At 34.0% G+C, this 24595-nt stretch overlaps 1 protein-coding gene across 17 annotated transcripts in view; it reads left to right on the top strand.

The window, feature by feature from the left end:
- Window positions 1–24595, top strand: part of scrib (scribble planar cell polarity protein) — a 327417-nt gene that overhangs the window by 112657 nt on the left and 190165 nt on the right. For all 17 annotated transcript variants that reach the window (XM_088256718.1, XM_088256722.1, XM_088256716.1 and 14 more), the window contains exons 4-6: window positions 14102–14222; window positions 18401–18525; window positions 20778–20945. In XM_088256718.1, the coding sequence (XP_088112844.1) occupies window positions 14102–14222; window positions 18401–18525; window positions 20778–20945 (414 nt within the window). The remainder of the gene's footprint in view (window positions 1–14101; window positions 14223–18400; window positions 18526–20777; window positions 20946–24595) is intronic.

The raw sequence follows: 24595 nt of genomic DNA, 5'->3' as shown, positions 1-24595 counted from the left end.
TCAAGGTAACACTGCGTCGCTAGGATACTGTGTCCTAAGCACCACATAGTAATTAGCGCGTTCGGCTGCCGTACTGGAGGTCCCCGGTTCGATTACTAGGAGTTTAGAATAAATAAAGTGATTTTTATTATGTTCATGTTTTTAATTTTTTTATTTAATACCACCCTGGACTGGTACCTGAAGCACAAGACTAATCACGTTACCGTCGATGAGATACAGTTCCCTGTGCATCATCAGATGCCGGTACTAAAGCAATTTCCAATCAACAAATTACAAATCGATGCACATTATGTGTTTTCAAGTTAAACGGACAATATTACAATATCTGCCAAATAATATTGCATACTTTACATTATTACAATAATGGGTAGAATTGGTGAATGTTACACGTGTGTAAAGTGATCACTTAAACCAGCCTATGACGGTCGTCAGCCCCGTAAATGCCCAGACTTCCATATTGTTCTTCATCTTTGATGAGATGTCAAAAATTCTTTCTACTCTCAGATACGTACCAATGTCGGAGGAAACACATTACATCCAAGTATATGTATTCCACATACAACAAATGTACATCTTCCCCGTTTGGAGACATGGAACATGCCACTTCATTGTGATGCTAAACGTTTCCGAGCATTCCGCGAAGTCACATATGGCTTTCTGTTAGGCGTAATAACATTCTCGCAATTATTTACTAACGAACGTGTTGCCAGTGGTAAGTAATACTAATTTCTAACTAATCAAATATGGTTTCATTACGTTCAGCGGAAATTGTTTAAATTCGCAATCAGTGCTGTGTGGGTTCACCATAGATGAACTGCGCATTTAATTGCTTCAAAATATGACACAGTTACAACGTTTTAAGGGTATCCAAATCCTTGTTCATAAATCTGGGTTGAAAATATATCGCTCACTCCTTTGAACAACGTCATATATAAAACAACTTGATTTTTCAGGATATGGTTTTTAAAGTTTAAAATAGTGAAATGTATTAAAAATAAATATCAAGCCACTTATTGAACTTTTTACTGTGCAACAGACTTTTTAGGTAAAACCTGAATGTTTTTTTCTCCATTTGAAAAATATTTAGTATTTGGACACACTCAAAATTTTGTGAAAGTATATTTTGTTTTATGACGTCAGTCTACGTATTAATTGTACAATCCTCATTTATTATATGGACTTGAATTGTGGATTTTGTATTTCTAGATGCTAGATTTACTTTTGTAGGCATTCGTTATCTCGAATCTGGTACCTTCGTGTAACCAAGTCGCGCCCGCATATCGCTCACTCCTTTCAACAACGTCACATATTAAAAATCGTCAATTTTCAGTTGTGCATGGTTTTGGAATGCCAAGAAAATGAACTATATCCCAGCAAAAATATTTTTAACTTCATATTAACCCGCTACAGGGCAGAGAGGGCAGAGAGTGTTGTTTTTGCATTTTGAAGAAAGGGTATGGTTTAATTATTTTTTAAATATACCAAATATTTTTCAAATGGAGAAAAAAACCTTCAGGTTTTACCTAAAAAGATCTGTTGCACGTTAAAAAGTTCAAAAAGTGGCTATATATTTATTTTGAATACATTTTATTGTATTCTTAACCATTAAAAACGTTCTCCTGAAAAATCAAGTTTTTTGATATATGACGATGTTGAAAGGAGTGAGCGATATGTAACCTTTACATTCGGTGATATTTTGAGTCGTGTTTCACGATTCCGGTCTTCTATATTAGATAGATGCACTTTCGAACCAGTTAAAAACGCGTGTGAACCTTCTTCTCACCAAATAAGTTATTACATACTTATAAACCATCACGCATGAGATTTAAGATATTGAACAAACCAAAATTTTTACATGTTTATATATCCTCAGTCAAGATAATCAAGATGTGTCAACGAGTACTTGGATACTCTAAAAATATTGTAAATTTAAATTTTTCACTTTTATGGAAATTAAGATTTTTTTCAGATCATTTTTAATTTTTGTTTTACGTGGTAAATACCACTGTTCCTTTAAATATATTGTGACACGTTTATAATAAATCAAAATAATAATTAACCTATAATAAACAAGGTTTCTAAATTGGTTCATATATATATAGAACTTCCAAGAATTTGAGTCAAAAAATAATATGAAAATAACTCCTGTAATTGGAGATAATCCAGAATTTGTGAACAAGTATTTGGACACACTCAAAATGTTGTATAATAAACAATATGACAATAACTAAAGCCTCCCCCCTATTGTCCATGTTCCCACTAATGAAAAATTAAAAAATAAAATAAAATAAGAAACCGCTCCTACCCCATCTTTATCCTTCAACGTCCCAAAGACACAACTCTAAAATTTAGACTTAGCTTCATATACGGTGTTTTAAAATGATGCAGAATGCATCGAAAGACGTGTCACAATATATTTTAATAAATAGTCATATTTACCAAGTGAAACTTTAATTATAAATGTATAGATATTACCACAAATTGAATCATTTAATGAAACTTTTTCAAATCATTCGAATCTTGATATCACTTAATTTTTTACGACATCGTTTGTTTTTATTTATTTTTAAGAAGATTTGGACGTCACCTCGTATTAGTTTCAGGGTGATTTACGGTTGTGTATCCAAACATACATTTGTAGTGATAATTTACGTCCAAAATGTACTGAAAAGCGACAGGGAAACTGAAAAAAAGATGAAAAGACTCATTAGCGAACATCCAAACTAAGTATCCATTTTCCTTGAAACCTTTCTTTTGATTTATGTTCTGTCTTCTTTGTGAGACCTTCGTCAGAAGTATGCTTTACGATTTACTTTCATGTTAAGTTTTTTTTCTCTTTAGATACTTACATATAATAATATAATACAATAACAACTACCTATGTTTGTAGTTTTTTTCATATTTATTTTATATTTCAATGATCGGGTTTTCGTCGTTATTTATATCATCAGACTGGTAGACGTAATTCTGTGTTATATACACAATAAGTCAGGGGTTGAAAACCATGAGATTATGTAATTTTTCAAATGAATTTAACACACTATCTGCGGGTGGATTCGCGTTCATAATAGAGATAAACATATCTGAAAAGAAGTGATAACATTTAACCATACTGTATACATCGATATGAGATCAAAAGATGCCGCAAAAGTCATGCGTAAAAATAACTTGCAAACAATTTACGACGAGTCGAGTGAAATGGTAAAATTACCTTTCCCGCCGAACACCACCCGTAGAGTAAAACGGTAAAATGACCCTTCCCGCAGGTAGTGTATTTGAATAAAAATTACATATAAGTACATATACATATACGAGTTTTAAAAAATATATATGGATGTGGATTTTTGTATGTAAATTTAAATAATATATGGTTGACATATCTAAATATATTTTTCTGATAAAATGTATTTAAGGAGTGTATTTTAATTACGAATATATATATATATATATATATATATATATATATATATATATATATATATATATATATATATATATATATATATATATATATATATATATATATATATATATATATATATATATATATATAAGTTGTGATAAGGGTTTTATGTATGATAATATATAATTTTATTATAGAAAAGGATTTTTGTAAATTTAAATAGTAAATGGGTGGATCGGGAACCGCTGGTTGCCAACTCATTCTTTTGCACATTTTTTTTATATAAGAAGTCCTGTGATCTCTGAAATAGAAATTTTCCGGCAGTTATTTCTTATCGACATTTAAGTACCTATTGTTTCATTTTTAATGGATATAGTAAAGGTGAATATATCGCCCACTCCTTTCAAGAACGTCATAAATCAAAAATCGTCAATTTTCAGTTGTGCATGTTTTCGGAATGCCCAAAAAATGTACTATATCCCAGCAAAAGCGGCATACTTTTAACTTCATATTTACCCGCTACAGGACAGAAAGTGTTGTTTTTGCATCTTGAAGAAAAGGTATTGTTTAAATATTTTTTTAAACATACTAAATATTTTTCAAATGGAGAAAAAACCTCCCGGTTTCACCTAAAAAGATCTGTTGCACAGTAAAAAGTTCAATAAGTGGCTTGATATTTATTTTTAATACATTGTATTATATTTTTAAACTTTAAAAACGCTCTCCTGAAAAATCAAGTTTTTTGATTTATGACGTTTTTGAAAGGAGTGAGCGATATGTGTGTGATTTGGTCGTGTAATATTTCTTTATTGGGCCATTTAAAAAAAAAAAAACTTTTTAAACCTTCTTATAACAATGCCTTTATGATGTTCTTTGTATTGTTTTATTTTAAGCAATACATGTTTTACATGAAATATAATATTCGTTTACACCATTCAATAGAGGTTTGACTAATGGGTAACTGTTACTTTATCGGTTACTCGATTGGGATGGTATTCGTTACTTTTTCTCAGTTTATAACATCCTAAATACATTTATATTATCCACTGACACTTCGTGATGGAATTGCATTTTTAATATATTATTAGATTAAAACCAATATTTTTAGCTTTTCCACTTTATTTTTATTTGAACAGCGACCGGGTTTCGTCGTTACCGACATCATTGACCAGTCTGATGATGTCGGTAACGACGAAACCCGGTCGCTGGTCAAATAAAAATAAAGTGGAAAAGCTAAAAATATTGGTTTTAATCTAATAATATATCATCCTAAATACAAAAGAATTAAGCCTATTCTATTCTACAGTATGGGATAATTGGTCGGGTGGTACGAAAAACGATTTATTAAATAGTATTATTGTTGCGGTGAACTTTTTCCAATTACATTCGCAAATTTAAGAGGCGAATATAATTGGAAAAAAGGAGCAGAGGAAGACCGAGAAAAACTTGGCACGATCAAGTATGCCAAATACTTGAAAATGGTCAGGTTAGGAGCCGAAACAATCGGCGGGTATGGACGAGGAGATGCATGAACGTGGAAGAGGCGAAGAATGTTTGCAAGGACGGAGCGGTGTGGCGCTCTATTCTCTCTGCCTACCCCTGCTGGGAAGCGACGTGATGGTTAGTTAGTTAGTTATTGTTGCCCTAAAATCAATCAACGGGAAATCTAAGTGACGGCACATTATTGTTATTTTGTAATTATGGGGATGAAGAAATATAAATAAATATTTCTTTCAGGCTTGAGTTTATTATTACATTTAAATTTTATACTGGCATTTCTTGGTGGAATTGCATTTTATATAATAAAATATATAGTTAAAAAAAAAACAATAAATTTCTTGACTGTTTTTCGCAGATAATTTGTGGCACATTTTATACTTTATAAAATTAAAGAACTTTATTTTAACCACTTTTTTATTATAAATAAATAAAATAAAACCCTTATCCGCACCCCAATGGTGCATAGGGCACTGCGTCATATAAACGCGGTGTTATCTTGATCGTTTACACGTGAAGGAAAGGTGATCAGCCCTCCGCTTCAGGTACCAGTCTAGGGTAATATTGAATAAATATGACAGTGAAAAAATCACTTTTATTTATTTTACCCCCCTTGGGAATCGAACCCGGGACCTCCAGAACGGTAGCCGAGCGTGCTGACCATTACACTACGGAGGCGGACAATTTTTTTTTTATTATAAGTATACTTTAACCTACCGGTTTCGATAAGAACCTTGTCATCATCAAGGTTTATTATATTCTTAAACATTAAAAACATCAACTGGTACCAGCTGTCACCATCACCGCAGACGAGGCACATAGCTCTGGAAGACAGACCACCATCGCGTGGCGCGCCTGGCAGGCATTTCCCGAACGCTGTGGCCTATAATTATGGCTTTCCACCTCTAACTAATGGCTGCTACGGTTAGCGAGGAGATTAAGTGACGCCAATCCGCCAATATGGAATGTTCTCCAACTGCTACTGGTTGCCTCGTGAAGGATGCGCCTTGGTAGGAGATTTCAATCATTTAATTAAAAAAATATATGTAAAATTACAAGGCGAGTAATCATTTTAGGTCCACCGGGGGAAATAAAAGGGAGGGGAATGTTTAAAAACTAACTAACTAACCATCATGCGCTTCCCAGCAGGGGTAGGCAGAGAGAATAGAACGCCAAACCACTCTGTCTTTGCAAACATTCTTTGCCTCTTCTACATTCATGCATCTCCTCATACATACCCGACGATTATTACGACTCCTGACCCGGCCGCTTTCAAGTATTTGATATACCTGATTGTGCCAAGTTTTCCTCGGTCGTTCTCTGCTTCTTTTTTCAACTACATTCGCCTCATAAATTTGTTTAACCGTTCTTTCTTCACTCATACTCTCCACATGTCCAAACCATCTCAACACACCTTTCTTAATTTTATCGATAATGCTTATCTCAGCCTTACATTCTTTCCTTATTTCATCATTCGAACATCTATCAAACATCGGAATGTTTAACATTTTATATTTAAACATAAAAATGACTTATTTATTGATTTGGCGTTTAATTAGTAGAACTCCATTTTAATTTATGTATTAATTTTAAATCAAACACAGATTTTTTGAGTCTACTAAGTTGTATTTTATTAACAAAAACACATAAAAAATTTATAATTGTTTCGCCTTGTTAAGGCATTATCGAACGAATGTCCAACATATCTTGATAATGCCCTAACAAGGCGAAACAATTGTCGCAATATAAATCTTTTATGTGTTTTTGTTAATAAAATACAACTTAGTAGACTCAAAAAATCTGTTTGATTTAAAATTAATACATAAAATAAAAATGACATTTCATACAATTTTTTAACATCTCAATATACGAGTATATGAAGAAGAATATGGAAGTCTGGACATTTACGGGGCTTACGACCGTCATAGGCTGGTTTAAGTGATCACTTTACATATGTGTACAATTCACCGATTCTACATTATATTCATTTATGTTAAAAATAATATGAAATATAATTCCTATAATTGGAGATAATCCAGATTTGTGAACAAGTATTTGGACATACTCAAAATGTTATAAAAATTACTTGTTTCAGAGCATTTTTGGGTTATTTAAAAAAAAAATAACCCGCAAAGCAAGCCTCTATTTTAGAGGCTTGTCTGCAGGTAGGATAGTAAGGATAGAGAAGGCAGATGTAAAAAATACATCGCAATCACCCAGACCAATTGAAAATAAACATTTCTTAAATTCATTTTGCAACTGGCGGGAATTGTACCCGCAACGCTAGTTTCGCAGTCGAGCGTCTACCCACTACGCCACAGCGCCTGTCAACTATTAATTAATGAAAACAACTTTTTATTTATATGTATGTAACGAGACGTTATACATTTCTTACTATACAAACGTAATGATTATAATTATATTGGTCCTTACTTCTTTTGTTGTTATTAGAACCATATGGTATGTGTTTTTTAAGTTAAAAGTAATCTATGTAATGATCGAATAATAAACATGACAATTGCACACTGTTTTGTCATTATCGCATTTATCTTTTAAATTGTTCCCCTGAAAAAACCTGTAATTAGTACAATACGTTTGCGTCCTTAGTAAAAGCTTACATAAACATACCTATATTTAAGTAAGCTTTTACTAAGTTTTGGGTAGTATGTTTTCTAGGGATGGAAAGATTGATAAAGACATAGAAAGGAGAGTGAATGCTGGGAACAGAGTGAATGGTGCACTAAAATCAGTTTTAGCAAATAAAAATCTATCAGCGGAAGCTAAACTGGCAGTACACAATGGAGTTCTGGTTCCAACCCTTATGTATGGAAGCGAAGCATGGAGTTGGCAAAAGAAGGATGAAAGCAGACTGAATGCGGTCGAAATGCGATCCCTCAGACGAATGTGTGGCAAAACGATGTTTGATAGATGTTCGAATGATGAAATAAGGAAAGAATGTAAGGCTGAGACAAGCATTATCGATAAAATTAAGAAAGGTGTGTTGAGATGGTTTGGACATGTGGAGCGTATGAGTGAAGAAAGAACGGTTTAACAAATTTATGGAGCGAATGTAGTTGGAAAAAGAAGCAGAGGACGACCGAGGAAAACTTGGCACAATCAGGTATGTCAAATACTTGAAAGTGGCCGGGTCAGGAGTCGTAATAATCGTCGGGTATGTATGAGGAGATGCATGAATGTAGAAGAGGCAAAGAATGTTTGCAAGGACAGAGTGGTGTGGCGTTCGATTCTCTCTGCCTATCCCTGCGGGGAAGCGGCGTGATGGTTAGTTAGTTAGTTAAACATACCTACGAGTCAAATATCTACATAATCGTACGTATCTCGTATTACGGGCTGAAAATTGGGGTGTTAATACACTTTAAAACAGTAAAAACGTAAATTAACTAGAAATAAAAATACGAGTTGTAATGCAAGAAGACATAAACTCGAAACAATTCATATAAAATAATTTGCGATTTCACACAAAGGTTGCGATAGTGAGGTAGCTAAATGATTTTAATTAATTACTTTTATTTATATATTTTTTCAAAATTTATTTATTATATTCTCATCTGAAACCGATGGTGCATAGGGCACTGAATCATATAAACGCAGTGTTATCTTGATCGTTAACAGATGAAAGAGAGACGATCATCCTTCCGCTTCGGGCGTAGGTCAAGAGTAATATTGAATAAATATTAGAGGGAAAAATCACTTAGAACGAATCGAACTCGGGACCTCCAGCACGGTAGTCGAGCGTGCTGACCATTACACCACGGAGGCGGACAAAATTGATATAAAGCGCCTGTTGAGATCCACAAATCTTGAATTCGCAATCATACTTTTTATATGCGAGTATTGTATATCTACCAGTATATAAATATAATAAAACCCTTATCCGCACCCCAATGGTGCATAGGGCACTGCTTCATATAAACGCAGTGTTATCTCGATCGTTTACACACGAAAGAAAGGTGATCAGCCCTCCGTTTCAAGTACTAGTCCAGGGTAATATTGAATAAATATTACAGTGAAAAAATCACTTATATTTATTTGACCCCCCCTGGGAATCGAACCCGGGACCTCCAGAACGGTAGCCGAGCGTGCTGACCATTACACTACGGAGGCGGACGTATAAATGTATATATTTTTTAATGATTCAATTTATCTGTTTTAAGGAAGCAATAATAAAAATTGTGTCTCGATGCTTGACAGCGCACAGTAGGGACGCGTGGGAAAATATTTAGCATTTCAGTATACCATAAATTAACCGCGCAGGAAATGGCAAGATCGCCTGATAACGAGAAAAAATTGATCAAATTGATTGGAATAATACTAGGCTATAGACCAGAACCAGATGTTCCATATGTAGCTAGTGTAATGAGCTCCGCTGTAGCGCACTTCAGGGCGTTCTTCCAACCCGTCCGCCTTCGGTTGGGAGTTTAACCCTTTGGCGCTTGTGCACTACACGGAATTTTACTGTCCGGCAGTCCGATTAGCATGAAAAAACGGATGATTGGCTTGTGCACTTGTCCGTCTTTCTGTGGATCGGTGCGCTCGATCGGTGTTCGATCACGGTACGATCACGCTTTTTTTAAATTACCTAACGTCCAAGTGACTCCGAAATCTAGCTACGGCTTATGCAACACTGCTTATCAGACCCTACTCCAGCACGGTAACTAAACACGCTAACCATTGCAGCACGGATGCGGATACATCTTACAATTAGTTGTAATATCAAACATTTAAGTTGAAAAACAAAAATACTCAAAGCGAAAAACAAAGCACATTTAACCAACTTTGTTTCCGCGAAAAAGGAGTCATGTAAAGCTGTTTTATTATCCAAAAATATACATTTTTACGTGTCAAGGTTGATATAAACAATATACAATAAATTGGTACAAATATAATACATAAATTGCATAACTAAAAAATAACAGTATTTTTTATTTGTTAATTACTCGCACCCCTACACTATTTTTTTCAATACCGGATGTCGGTAATTATGTCGGCGTCGTTTGATCTCCGGTGTTATACGTACGGCGTAAAAAGGAGGTGGACAATAAGCGAGCAGCATTTACTTGTTAGTCATTTAGTTAGTGATTTTTCATAACGTTGCATACATTTAGTTAAATAAAATCCGAGAGCTATTTTCGTCGCGCCGAAGATAAAACAATGGCACAGAATGTTTTTAAATTATCGAACATATTTTACCTTTAAATTAAAAAATTGTTTTATTCGTTTTTTTTTCTGGCATAGTAATTCTTTAAGTCCTGGTAACCAAAGGGTTGAACTGAACAGTTGCAATTACTTGCACTGGGGGCTTTAATATGCGAGGAAATGCACCAGAGTATCAAGCAATCAATGGGATGCGGATATCTCTATTTTTTTCCACGGACGCATCTTAGCGAACGTATAATTTCCGAACCATTTCCTCAGTAGGTACTTACCTGTTAATTTTGAACAACAATGAAATTATTTGTTCGTGTCAAAGGTACTCAACCTTTTTTCTTCGGGCCACATGCATATCGTAGTCGTACAGGAGAAAGTGACCAACTAACAAAAGTTAAAATGTTCAGGAGGGCTATTTAAGTCACTTTTGCTCGGCAAGAAAATAAACATCCATGCAGTTAATCATTTTTAACAAGTCAATATATTATACTTCCAAGTTCAAAATCCTTTAGGATTTTTTTCAGGGCAATATTAAGCTAGTAAGATATCAAATAGTCAATGATCACGATTTTGTAAAAAATGCACTTGGTCACTTTCTCCTGAATGATTACGATATATTTGTAAAGTAACGTTTTTGCTTGATCATGCCAAGTTTTCCTCGATCTTCCTCTCCTCCCACTACATTCGCCTTTTACCATTATATTTATAATATAGTAATATTGTAATATAATATTCCTGTAATGACTACAAATTGTATGAATAATTGGTCAATTAACGATTAAGTCTAGCGGTATTATTGAAGTTTTTTATGGCGAGAAAAATAAGTGAGTTTTCTTGTTGTGTGCGGAGCGTAAACGGTGGAAAAATGATTATGCAAGGAAGTGAAGCGAAGCGATGACTAGTCATTATTCTACCGGAGGAAGAAATGCGACATGCAACCTTGCAGCTTGCAGCTTGCAGTCTGCAGCGGTGATTACGGCACTGCGCTGCAAATACTTTTATAACTTTATAGTAAGGAATGTATGGAATTATCGCTGCAAGTGTCGACTTGGAGTGATAATTCCTTTTTTATTGTGTACTGAAGAATTTTAATATTTTTGCTCTTCTTCGTCTTCCCCGCTCTTTATTTGGTATAGTTATTGATTATCCAATAGAATATTCCTGATATGACCTTATTCAGACTACGAATTAGCGATGAGCAATTCTACGATAAAAATGTAGCGTTCGCAAATCGAGCGTACGTTTGATTGTAGTGCCACTGAGAGGTGCCCTACGATTGTAGTGTTCGCAAGTCGAACGTACGTATGCTTGTTGTGTTACTGAAAGATTGATTACAACGTTGTTGAATTGTCAATTATAATTTATCACGATCGACAAACAAATGCTTACGATGACAAACAAAAATAAACAAAAAAGTTCTTGACCTTAAAGGTGACGGTCAAAAAAGGTGCGTCTCGAAACCGGTAGACAAAAATCTAGATGAGTGGTTATATACAAACATTACTTTTTCAAAGATTTTTGTAAGAAAATAATAAAAAGTCGCTGAGAACTCTCAGGACATGTTACATATTGCAGGATGTGTTATGTTTCGTACCTGGTTTGAGAAACTCTACAATTGTTGTGTTCGCAAATCGAATGTACATATGAGTGTAGTCTTACTGAGAGGTACGCTACGATTGTAGTATACGTACATATGTATGGACTGTACTCTACCTTATAGAACATAATTTTCCAAGCATGGTAAATATTATTTTTAATGACCAATGTAATTTTGATTCGCGATAACAATATAGCAACCTCGGTTTCCTGCACCGACCAATGCTGCGTGCTGTAATCGGATGTGTAATATGGCTATCTCCCCGCATGCACACTGAAATACTATAATAATACGACAAGAGCACTGAATGGAGATAGTGCCTCGCCTTGTTGGGTCCATCCTTTTGTTATCGTTTTTCATAATTTTTTTCCGCAACGGTGAGCACTCGCCGACACGCTACATGACCATATTTTGCGCTTTGTATTTAGATGCCAGACGACACAATGCACTACATATTAAACATACGCACTGATGTAATGTATTTACCAATGCACTGAGCACTACAACATTTTGAGTGTGTCCAAATACTTGTTCACAAATCTGGATCATCTCCAGTTATAGGAATTTTTTATTATTATTTTTTGACATCTCAACAAAGTTGAAGAAGAATTGAAGAAGAACTGTTGGTAGAGTAAGAGACGCTTATGAGCGTTCTATTTGCTTACTTTTGGTAGAACGCGAGAGATGCCAAAAAACATTGTACAGATGGGAATTGGGTTCGTGGTAACTTGTGATTAGTATACTGAGGGGGGGCGGCAGACTGTCTGAGTATAATTTCATTAATTGATTCGGCAGTCACTTTGTGGTAAAATCTATCCATTTTTAATGTAAGTTTTACTTAGTAAATACCACTATTTCTTAAAATCTACTGTGACACGTGTTTCGATACATTCCGCAACATTTTCAAACAAGTAAAACATTAATTAAAAATGGATTGATTTTAGCACTAAGTGACTGCCGAATAAATTAATGAAATTTTTTATTATATATTTTTTTAGATGTACAATAGGATTAAATTCCGATTTGATCATTTTACTACTCTATCAACATAAAAATACTTACGTTTCGTGAATGAGCATGCATACATTTTGTTACGTATAACACGGTGAGATAATTTTATACAACATATTTACATATCTGGTCTGGCCTAGGAAGTTGATAGATTTATCTGTGCCGTCAAGAAAAACGTGCCAAAATTTATCCATTCTTTGTAAGAAAAACAATGAGAATTTTCGGCAACATTCAGCTATTCAAAGTCTACATAAATTAGGAAACGAGTATTATTTGATAGACAACACAAAACTAACTTACAAAAAAAATTGTTTTTTACATTTATAACCTTGTTAAGGCTGAGATCTTAAACGTACAAATTAAGAAGGCGATCGGCCGCGCTAGAGGGCAGACGTGTCGCAGACGCAGAAAAGATGTGGGAATTAAATTTTTTTGTTAAAATATTTCTATAATTTTTTTAAACTCCTTGCCTTTCAATCACACTTTTGTTTTCAAACCCCTAATTTTTTTTCGACGAAAAACAAAAAGGATGTTTTAATAAAAAAAATCTGTAATTAAACTATAACTTTCTTTTTAAATCACTATAAATATTTGATTATAACTTAATTATAATATCTACCAGTTTCGAAGCTAACCGCTTCTTTATCAAGACTGATTAAATATTATAGTATTATATTATTTTTAAAAATAAAAAGACTTTGTTTTTTTATCTACTCACATTTTTCTCAAAATAATATATCACTATGATCCACAAAATGAATGCTTTCAATATCCAAAATTAAATACTAGTATTAATCAGTATTATTCAGTCTTGATAAAGAAGCGGTTAGCTTCGAAACCGGTAGACATTATAATTACGTTATGATCAAATATTTGTAGTGATTTTAGAACAAAGTTACATTTTAATTATAAAATGGAAAATCACATAGTTAGTGCTTCAAATATAAATTATCAAAAAAAAATCAATTACCTACGTTTTGTCCGCCTCCGTAGTGTAATGGTCAGCATGCTCGGCTACCGTTCTGGAGGTCCCGGGTTCGATTCCCAGGGGGGTTTAATAATAATAATAAAATTGGATAACTTATATAGCGCCATTTTCGTAAAAAAATACCTCAAGGGCGCTTCACGGTGAATGAATTGGGGAAAATATTATGGTGGAAATGATTTAGAAAACAAATGTGTTTTTAGTAAATATAATTGATTTTTTCACTCTAATATTTATTCAATATTACACTGGACTGGTACCTGAAGTGGAGGGCCGATCACCTTTCCTTCATGTGTAATCGATCGAGATAACACTGCGTTTATATGAAGCAGTGCCCTATGCACCATTGGGGTGCGGTAAGGGATTTATTATTTATTTATTAAATGTTACGTGTAACGTTGGAGAATACATTTTTACTGACTTTTTTTGTTGTTCACAGTTTGGTGTCTCTGCAGTCACTGGAGCTGAGAGAGAACCTCATCAAGTCGCTGCCGGAATCACTCAAGAACCTCACCAAGTTGGAGCGACTCGATTTGGGAGACAATGAAATCGAAGATCTGGTGAGTTGCTCTTCTCTTTGAAGTGAAACTTCGATAATCCATAATTTAACTAAAATTGAGAAAAAATCTAATTTAAAAAAATTAAAGTTATTTTTAAATGGACGCGTTTTAAGTTTCTGTACCGGACCTGGGAATGTGGCATTTCTTTTTGTGAAATTTCAAGGAAAAGTGACGTCTATTAGGCACATTTCGTTACTCGAGAGAGACGAAAAATATAACGTAGAGAGAGGTAGAAAGAGAGGTGTACATTCCGACGCCACGCGAGTGGAGAAAAAGATAGTGACGTGTACACCACGATAGAATTAGATAGTGTCGCACATACGCGCGTTATAGATGTGCACATCAGACGCTATATATGAACAGTGACGTACCACGCGTTGTGTAAGTAATATTTATTTATCAATGAATTTACATCAAAATCTGGAACTACAATAGATGCAGTTTTTCCTCGTTATCTCGAAAATATCGAATCACGGACATGTATCTCATATTTGAGGTATCACAAATTATTGATACTCTCTCTCTGTCTCTCTCTCACACTAAATCTCTCTTATTATTTTGAAGTTTTTATTTCCATCACGTGTACGGTACTGCACTCATGATTTTGTTTCTCCAATCTAATTTTTGTTTTTCGTTTAACAACGTTTCGTGTTAACTGTGTCATCAATACCCTTATCGAGATAATAACTAAAAGTAATTTGATATCACAGTCCCCTACATTTTCGTTCTTCCCTCTTTCGTCTCGAAAAATACGCGATGCGGAATAATTATTGCCACACTAAAGAATTATAGCTTGGTTTGAAATTTCGCCCGCCTCCGTAGTGTAATGGTTAGCACACTCGGCTACCGTTCTGGAGGTCCCGGGTTCGATTCCCAGGGGGGTGTCAAATAAATATTAGTGATTTTTTTATTTATTCAATATTACCCTGGACTGGTACCTGAGCGGAGGGATGATCACCTTTCCTTCGTGTGTTAACGATCAAGATAACACTGCGTTTATATGATGCAGTGCCCTATGCACCGTCGGGTACGGGTGAGGGTTTAAAGATAAAAAAAAACGTATGTGAAATTCCAATTAGAAATTTTTCTCTAGATTGAATTTTTTGCAATACATTTTTCTGTGAATAAAAATCACAATAGCTTGTTTGCTGATTTAAAACATTGATTTCCATTCTGTGTATTCCTGGATATTGTAATTCTCTGGGAAACATTAACTATGCATCTTTATTTTTCCTCGAAAGTGCAGTTATGAATCAATATTGCATTTGCATTCAATGATCATTTTGATTCACAGGTGTTTTTTTTTTAACTGGACATGTCGCTCACTCCTTTCAAGAACGTCATAAATCAAAAACGTCATTTTTCGGTTGTGCATGTTTTCAGAATGCCCAAAACTTGTACTATATCCCAGCAAAAGAGCCATATTTTTAACTTAGTATTTACCTGCTACAGGGCAGAAAGTGTTGTTTTTGTATTTTGAATAAAAGGTATTGTTTAATTATTAAAAAAAAAAAAAAAAACTAGGTATTTTTCAAATGGAGAAAAAACCTTCAGGTTTGACCTAAAAAGATCTGTTGCATATGAAAAAGTTTAATAAGTGGCTTGATATTTATTTTTAACACATTGTATTATATTTTCAAACTTTAAAAACGTTCTCCTGAAAAATCAAGTTTTTTGATTTATGACGTTCTTGAAAGGAGTGAGCGATGTGTGCTTTATTTCGATTGCTCACATTTGCAGTTGTTAAAGAAAAAAAGTTTTTTCGAAATAATATTTTTTAAATGTTGATTATCGGCCAACGAATTTTTCACTATTTGCTATTGTTTCTGCAAATTTAAATAAATGATAATGTTTATATATAAAATGCAGAAACACATCAGATGAAACGTAATGCATACCTACATCTTTTGGTCAAAAGAATTTTGATTATTTTTCCATAAAGTTGTACATCCTGCTTCCATTACCCACAAAGTCATTAAATAACGAATGTAAGCATAAAATTAACATTTTTAGTGTGTCCAAATACTTGTTCAGAAATCTGGGTTTCTCCACTTAGTTATTTTGAGATTAAACTACGGATCTCACACACATCCGAAGAGAAAGGGTCTCTGCTTTCTTTGGTTGACTCATGTGTTCAATTTATACACATGTATAACGTTTTTGTCCGCCTCCGTAGTGTAATGGTCAGCATGCTCGGCTACCGTTCTGGAGGTCCCGGGTTCGATTCCCAGGGGGGTTTAATAAATATAAGTGATTTTTTCACTCTAATATTTATTCAATATTACACTGGACTGGTACCTGAAGCGGAGTGCTGATCACTTTTCTTTCATGTGTAAACGATCAAGATAACACTGCGTTTATATGAAGCAGTGCCCTATGCACCATTGGGGTGCGGTAAGGGTTTTATTATTTTTTTATTATAACGTTCACTATTCTGGCCATCGTTGATCATCCAGATTGCATACATTTTTGAAAGATGTATACATATATGCATTGTTGTAGCATTTCTTTTGTATGATGGTTGTTATTTTGATTGAATTTTGGCCGACAGTGCTGCCATCAGTTGAGAATTTTGTGAAATTTGTGGATCAGGCCTTCTCCAATAGGACATGGAAGGATATTTTATTAATCTTTTACTTTTTTTTTACAACATGTGCTAAAATGTTTGTAATAATACTACACATCACGGCCATAGCAAATGTTCGAATGCTGATGTAGTAATTTTCCTGACGAACAGACTTGTACGTCTTGAAACCAGTAAACTAAAATCTCTCTCGTTATTTATTAAAATTGCATTTTGTAAAAAAGGTAAAAAATCATTAGCCACAAAATTAATGCTGTAAACATAAATACTTGAAAGTGGTCTGGTTGGGAGTCGTAACAATCGGCGGGTATGTATGAGGAGATGCATGAACGTGGAAGAGGCGAAGAATGTTTGCAAGGACAGAGTGGTGTGGCGCTCTATTCTCTCTGCCTACCCCTGCGGGGAAGCGGCGTGATGGTTAGTTAGTTAGTTTTTAGTATAAATAATATGATTTCACATTCTCCTTATCATTTTATTTATTGTTTCGGCATTAACTTTGCGGTAAGACATGTTACAATGATTAAAGAAAACACTTCGTTTTTTACCACTTGAGTTTTATTATAGACTACATGTTTCAGAAGTTAAACTTCCATCATTCAGGTCTGTATAATAACTTATTATAAGTTAAGTTAAGTTATTATACAGACCTGAATGATGGAAGTTTAACTTCTGAAACATGTAGTCTATAATAAAACTCAAGTGGTAAAAAACGAAGTGTTTTCTTTAATCATTCTCCTTATCATTCATTATCGTTCACTTTGTGTAATACCGCTTTAAAAAAACACTGCTTCATGACTACCAGATTCGGAATAATCATTTCATCATCATGTCAAATGTAGACTAATGTGAAATTGTTATGGTCTGCTATTTAAATAAAACTGAAATTTGAAAGAGAGAGAGAGAGATTATTCCGAAACTCCGGTAGTCATGAAGTAGTGTTTTAGTCATGAAGTGGTATTACACAAAGTGAACGATGAATGATAATGAGAGTATTAATAGATTTGGCATTTAATTTGTAGAACTCCGTTTTAATTTTTGTATTAAATGTTGAATCAAACACTGATTTTTTTAATCAACTAAGTTGTATTTTATTGTTAAAAAAAACCACATAAAAATCAATTTTGTGACAATTGTTTCGCCTAGTTATGACATTTTCAAATGAATGTTCGAAGACATTCGTTTGAAAATGCCATAACTAAACGAAACATTTTTCACAAAATTGATTTTGATGTGTTTTTTAACAATCAAATACAACTTTAGTAGATTCGAAAAATCAGTGTTTGATTCAACATTCAATACATAGATTAGGATAGTGTTTTAATACCATACCACAAAGTTAACAACGCTTTTAAATACAGATAAACATCTCTGAAAAGAAGTGATAACATTTAATCATACTGTATACATCGATATGAGATCACAGATGCCGCAAAAGTCATGCGTAAAAATAACTTACACACAATTTACGATGAATTCAGTTAAAAGGTAAAATTACCCTTCCCGCCCAACACCACCAGTCGAGTGAAACCGTAAAATTACCCTTCCCGCAGATAGTAAAAAAATATGATTTAACTTTACCCATTTTGATTTTCAGCCCGGCCATATAGGGTCCCTGCCCGCCCTTCAGGAGTTGTGGCTCGACCACAACCAGCTCCAGTCGCTGCCTCCGGAGATTGGGCATCTGAGCTCCCTCGTCTGCTTGGACGTATCCGAAAACAAGTAATTATTGTCTTATGCTTTAATTAATTCTTCATTTTTAGAATTTTGTTTATTTGTAAAAAAAAAAATACATACTTACATTCTTTCCTTATTTCACATTCTTACATACTTTTCTTATTTCTTGCCTTGCATTCTTTCCTTATTTCACTATTTCAACATCCATCATGTACCGTTTTGCCTCACATTTGTCTGAAAGGTTGTATTCTGAACACATTTAGTATACTTATTTCAATATCCAACATACATCAGTTTGACGTGCATGCGTCTGAGAGATCACATTTGGAATGTATTCACTCCACTTATGTCAAAATCCATCATACACATTCATCTGAGAGATTACATTTTGTGTTCAGTCTAGTTTCATCCTTTGTATGATCACAAATAGAAAAAAATGCTCTTTTGCTGTAACTATGATATCGCTCACTCCTTTTAACAACGTCATATATCAAAAATTGTCAATTTTCAGTTGTGCATTTTTTCGGAATGCCCAGAAAATGTTCTATATCTCAGCAAAAGCGGCATATTTTTAACTTAATATTTACCCGCTACAAGGCAGAACGTTTTGTTTTTGCATTTTGAAGAAAAAGGTATTGTTTAATTATTGTTTTAAATATACAAAATATTTTTGAAATGGAAAAAAAACATTTAGATTTGACCTAAAAAGATCTGTTGCACAGTAAAAAGTTCAATAAGTGGCTTGATATTTATTTTTAAAACAATTCATTATATTTTTTAACTTTCAAAACGATATCCTGAAAAATCAAGTTTTTTGATTTATGACGTTGTTAAAAGGAGTGAGCGATATATGTTTTTTGATTTTCAGGAAATGTTACTTTATGCATACATATATGTCATTATTATAATATTCCGAAACGGCATGCGTTGTATCGTATTGCCATTGTGTTTATTTGATAACAGTAATTTGTGAAATCCATTATTGTGTCATTGACACACATAGTATCGCTTTTATTATTTATCACGGAATTATAACAAAGAGCTGTTTTTAAGAACCTTGACTTATTTGTGTATTTTTTCAGGAATTTATGTTGTTTTTCTTTTGATAAAACAATAGCAAAATATATTATTTGTTGACACTTTTGATAGCAAGGCGGAACAGGTGGTATGAAAATAAATTTAGTAGAATCGTAAATTGTTTTGATTCGTATTATTAATAATTATTGTTACTGCTAACGGTACTGGAACACTTGTGATGAGGAAGACGGAAACGCGCAAATGAAGACAATTATTTATCTATTAAAATTACAAAGTTATAAGTGTGAAAATAACAAATTGACACCAATATATCGAAAATTTTAACAATTATTTAGGGCGATAGAAAAGGAGCGAGCGCGACATATACACGTTTTAATATTAATCTAATCTGAACACGAAAATATTGGTCCTCCACCCCTTATATACGAATTTAAAGGCGTTGCATGTGGTGGGGACAATATTGTAAACATTTAAAACTTAATGAACTGCGTCACTTTGTTCTTCTCGAATACATTTATGCCTACAATTTTATTAAACAAATTGTTATAAAAAATACACAATTTTTGGCATGAACAATAATAAACGAAGAAGACAATGGTGATGGAGCCATCCAGACTCCCCCACATTGCATTGCACGGCCGTCCCCAAGGTAGATGACTCCCGGGCAGATCACCAAAGAGGTGGATTGACTGGGAATGGACATCGCAGGAGGCTAATCCATCTTAAAAACAGGCCACAAGGATTGCACCAAGATAAAGAAAAAATTTATTTGTTATGTGCAGCATATGGAGTCTACATACTGCCTCCAGGCTCTGCTGTCGGCTGTCAGCTCCCTTGCATCCTCCCAAGTGAGGTCCGCATCCTGAAGATCAGGTGTAAACTGCCAACAGATTGTCTGCTGTGGACGTCCTGGGCGGCGGGAGCCTGATGCCTTGTAAGAGAGGAAAGCTTGATGGCGGCTCTCAGGAGACATGCTCAATACATGTCCTGACCAACTGAATCGCCTTTTCTTACCGACAGTTGTAATAATGGGTCGCTGCACCCTACATCGTGTTTCCTCATTCCTCAAAATCAAACCAGCGCGTGTCTGAATTCTTTGCAGGCATCTATTCTATAAACTGAGTACACGGCTGCTCTGGGCCCTTATAAGGTGCCATGTCTTATAGTCGATAATAATAGATTATGGAATTCTGCAAAGTAAATGCCAATTCAATAAATTAAAACAAAAAACTTTAATATTATTCTGTCATATGTTCCAGGTTAGAAAAGCTCCCCGAAGAGATTGGTGGCCTCTCATCGCTTACGGACCTCCACTTATCGCAGAACATTCTGGAAACCCTTCCAGACGGCATGTGTGAACTGACAAACCTGACCATACTCAAGTTGGATCAAAATAGACTGCATACTCTTAATATTAATATTGGAATGTGAGTATTTTACCTTTCAGTTTCACTTTAATATTTTACAACATTTTTGAAAAACAAATAATTGAAAAAAATTAAAACAAAAATAATTGAAACTAATTTTTTTTTCTGATTTGCGTTTTAAAACATTGTTGTGACTCGGGTAGGTCCCTAAACAGACAACGGACCTGTCTAGCTGTCATGTTCACAAAATTGAGTTAGCGAGAACAGTGATGTAGTGGAGAGACTGTAAAAGCCCTTACACACTTGCAATCGCTCACTTTGCGAGTGTTTTTGCCTAGAATTTTCACTCATGAATTACATGAAACTATAATAACTTAAACATAAAGAATAAATCCACTCACGAGTAGGCATAGGCTATGAAACTGAAAAATTTGAAGCCTGACAAGGGTCATGATAAGCGGTGTTGCACAAGACGTAGCTAGATTTCAGAGTCACTCGGACGTTAGGTAAAAAAAAATCGCTCTTTTTTTCACCTGCTCGCTTGACCAACTGCATGCAGAGCCAAGATCTTTGCGCAGCAAGATTATTGGCAAATCAATTCAGTTATTTTCATTTTTTAAATAGTTTTAGATTCCTTAACTTTTGATTATATTTATAATTTGAATCAATAAACAGTGTTATTTAAACAAGTAAGTACGACTTTCATTGTTAAGTAGTTTTCTCATGAGTGCAAAGAGCGAGGTATTCACGCATCATTATATAAAATACATCTTCAATTTATACATCCTCAACATTTTCCATTCTTCGTATAATTATATATATATTTTATTTTATTTTATCTTTATAAAGGAACAACCCGCAAAGCCTCTGCTTTTAGAGGCTTGTCGCAGGTAAGATAGTAAGGATAGAGAAGGTAAATGTGAAAAATACATCACAAACACCCAGACCAATTGAAAATGTATCTTTCTTGAATTTATTTTGCACTTGGCGGGAATCGAACCCGCGACGTCAGTTTAGCTGTCGAGAATCTACCCAACTACGCCACTGCGCCTGTCATTATACATATATTAGAAACTGCGTGTGATATTAGAAAAACAACACATGCAAATGGTGGATTATATCATTTAATTTAATTTTTAAACTTAATTTTTCTCACTTTCCATGGTGGCTGATTATTGTTTGAAAATCACTTGGTATAGTTTTGTTTTCTTTAATTTTTATTTGTTTAAATGATTTTCTTGTGTACGTTATTCTAGGCAAAGGAAGGATGAAAGCAGAGTGAACGCTGTTGAAATGCGCTCCCTCAGACGAATGTGTGGAAAATCATTGTATGACAGAATTAAAAACGACGATATAAGAAAGGAATGTAAGGCTGAACGAGGAATAATTGAAAAGATTAGGAAGAGCTCTTTGCGGTGGTATGGACATGTGGAGCGAATGGATAGCGAAAGAATGACTAAGAAAATATATGTGGCGAATGTGAGAGGGAAAACAGAACGTGGACGACCGAAAAAGACTTGGCACGATCAGATCAATCAGAACCTTAAATCTGGCGGTGTCAAAAGTCTGCGTAATCGGAGGGCATGTATGACTAGATGTATGGATGTGAAGGAGGCGAGGAGTGTATGTCAGGACAGAAGAGTGTGGCGTTCCATCCTCTCTGCCTACCCCTGCGGGGAAACGGCGTGATGGTAGTAGTAGTAGTAGTAGTAGTAGTTATTCTAGGTTTTATGACTCATAATAATCTAGATTTTATCTCTGTAGTTGGCAACCAAATGCTTTCTGTACATCATTTAGTGCAGTTATTTGTGGTACAGGTGTTAAAAGCTTTTAATACATTATTATTCTCCGTGATATTTGTCACAGTCGTGTCAAAAGTATTTTGAATTCTGCCATCTCCTTGTCTTTCTAACATCCTCTTCTTTTTATAGATGTGACCGACGTGTAACTGTAATTTTTTTCGGTTACCTGATTGGGATGATATTTTTAACTTTTTATCGGTTTATATTTCTTTCCAGGTTAATTTTTTTATTTCGAATTGTCACATGTATCAGGTTCTAGAAATACACAATAAGCAAACAAATTTGTATGCTGATCAGCTTGATTAGCTTTAAGTTATCAATTCCAAAACCGAACTAAGTATCGACTTCTTTTAAATAATGATTAAAGAAAACACTTGTTTTTTACCACTTGAGTTTTATTAAAGACTACATGTTTCAGAAGTTAAACTTCCATCATTCAGGTCTGTATAATGACTAAAATATAACATATAAAATTGTTCTATAAATAAGGAGAGAGGAAAGTTAGGGGGGGGGGAGGGGGTTAGTCAAGAGGCGGAGTTTGAAAACAAAGGAAAAATGGAAAGCAAAGGTGAAGAATTTTGAAACAATATATTATTTAATAAATTATTATTAGAATGCAGGTTTTTTTGGATTTCTAAATTTTCAAGATAATTCATAATTTGGCCTTTATATGAAACAAGGTGTAATAATTTTAATTTATGAGAGTGAAATGAGTGATTAGTATCTATTATGATATTTGCAAATTCCGAAAAATAATGACTAACAAGACCGCTACGATGTTCTTTAAGTCTAATCTTTAAATTTCTCGCAGTTTGTTCTATATATTTTTTATCACAATCTTTTAAATAAATCGTTATTATTTTATTTCGATCGTCCATCAATGCTATGATGTGAATGAAGGAGTATTAAAGTGGAATGTAAAACTGCTATATGGAAAGGAAATGGAGGAGGAATATGTGAGGAAAAAGAGGAGAGGAGCAATAACTAGGGCATTCGGGGGAGCACACCTGCACTTGGTACAAGCTTGTGCAAGGTACTGCAAAGGTGTACGGGGTCTGTTGAGGGTTATTTTTAACATAAAAACCATTTCATTAATCGATTTGGCAAAAAAAAAAAAAAAATCGAAATTTTTTTGAAAATCGATTTCGCAATAAAAAATAAATAATAAATAAAAAGAAGAAACAGCTCCTACCTCCTCTTCAACCTTCAATGTCCCAAGGACACAACTCTAAAAGTTAGACTTGCTTCAAATGCGGTGTTTGAAAACTATGCGGAATGCATCAAATCACCTGTCACAATAGGTTTTAAGAAATAACGGTATTTACTAAGTAAAACTTAAATAAAAAATAAAAAACCAGTATTTGTTAGTACGGGATATAGATGTTTGTTTACAATATTTTGAATAAAAAAATTAATTATCTGGTCAAATTACAAGCTTAAATAATAAAAATGACAATGATATTTTCTGGCTTTTCTCATGTGTGTGATTATAATTCTGGATTCGGACCTCACATACTAATAAAAGTGTTTCTGCTAATTAAAAATCTTCTTTTCATCTCACCAATAGATGTCTCTAGTGAAGTTCTAGTGATCCAAGAACAATGTTTCAAAATTGGTTCATATTATATAGAGCTTCCAGGAATTTGAGTAGTGTGGTTGTCAATAATGGGTAGAATTGGTGAATGTTACACGTGTGTAAAGTGATCACTTAAACCAGCCTATGACGGTCGTCAGCCCCTTAAATGCCCAGACTTCCATATTCCTCTTCATCTTTGATGAGATGTCAAAAAATAAGATGTTATTTATTGAATCGGCTTTACCTTTGTGGAATGATATGATTATTTTATTAAAATTAAACACCTGTATAAACCACTTTAATGAGTTTTATTTATATTTACGACTAGTTTC

Source organism: Brachycentrus maculatus, unplaced genomic scaffold, assembly GCF_059751285.1.
Source record: "Brachycentrus maculatus isolate JH-2025_06_01 unplaced genomic scaffold, ASM5975128v1 h1tg000065l, whole genome shotgun sequence".
Classification (NCBI taxonomy): domain Eukaryota; kingdom Metazoa; phylum Arthropoda; class Insecta; order Trichoptera; family Brachycentridae; genus Brachycentrus; species Brachycentrus maculatus.
This window is presented reverse-complemented; position numbering and strand designations above follow the sequence as displayed.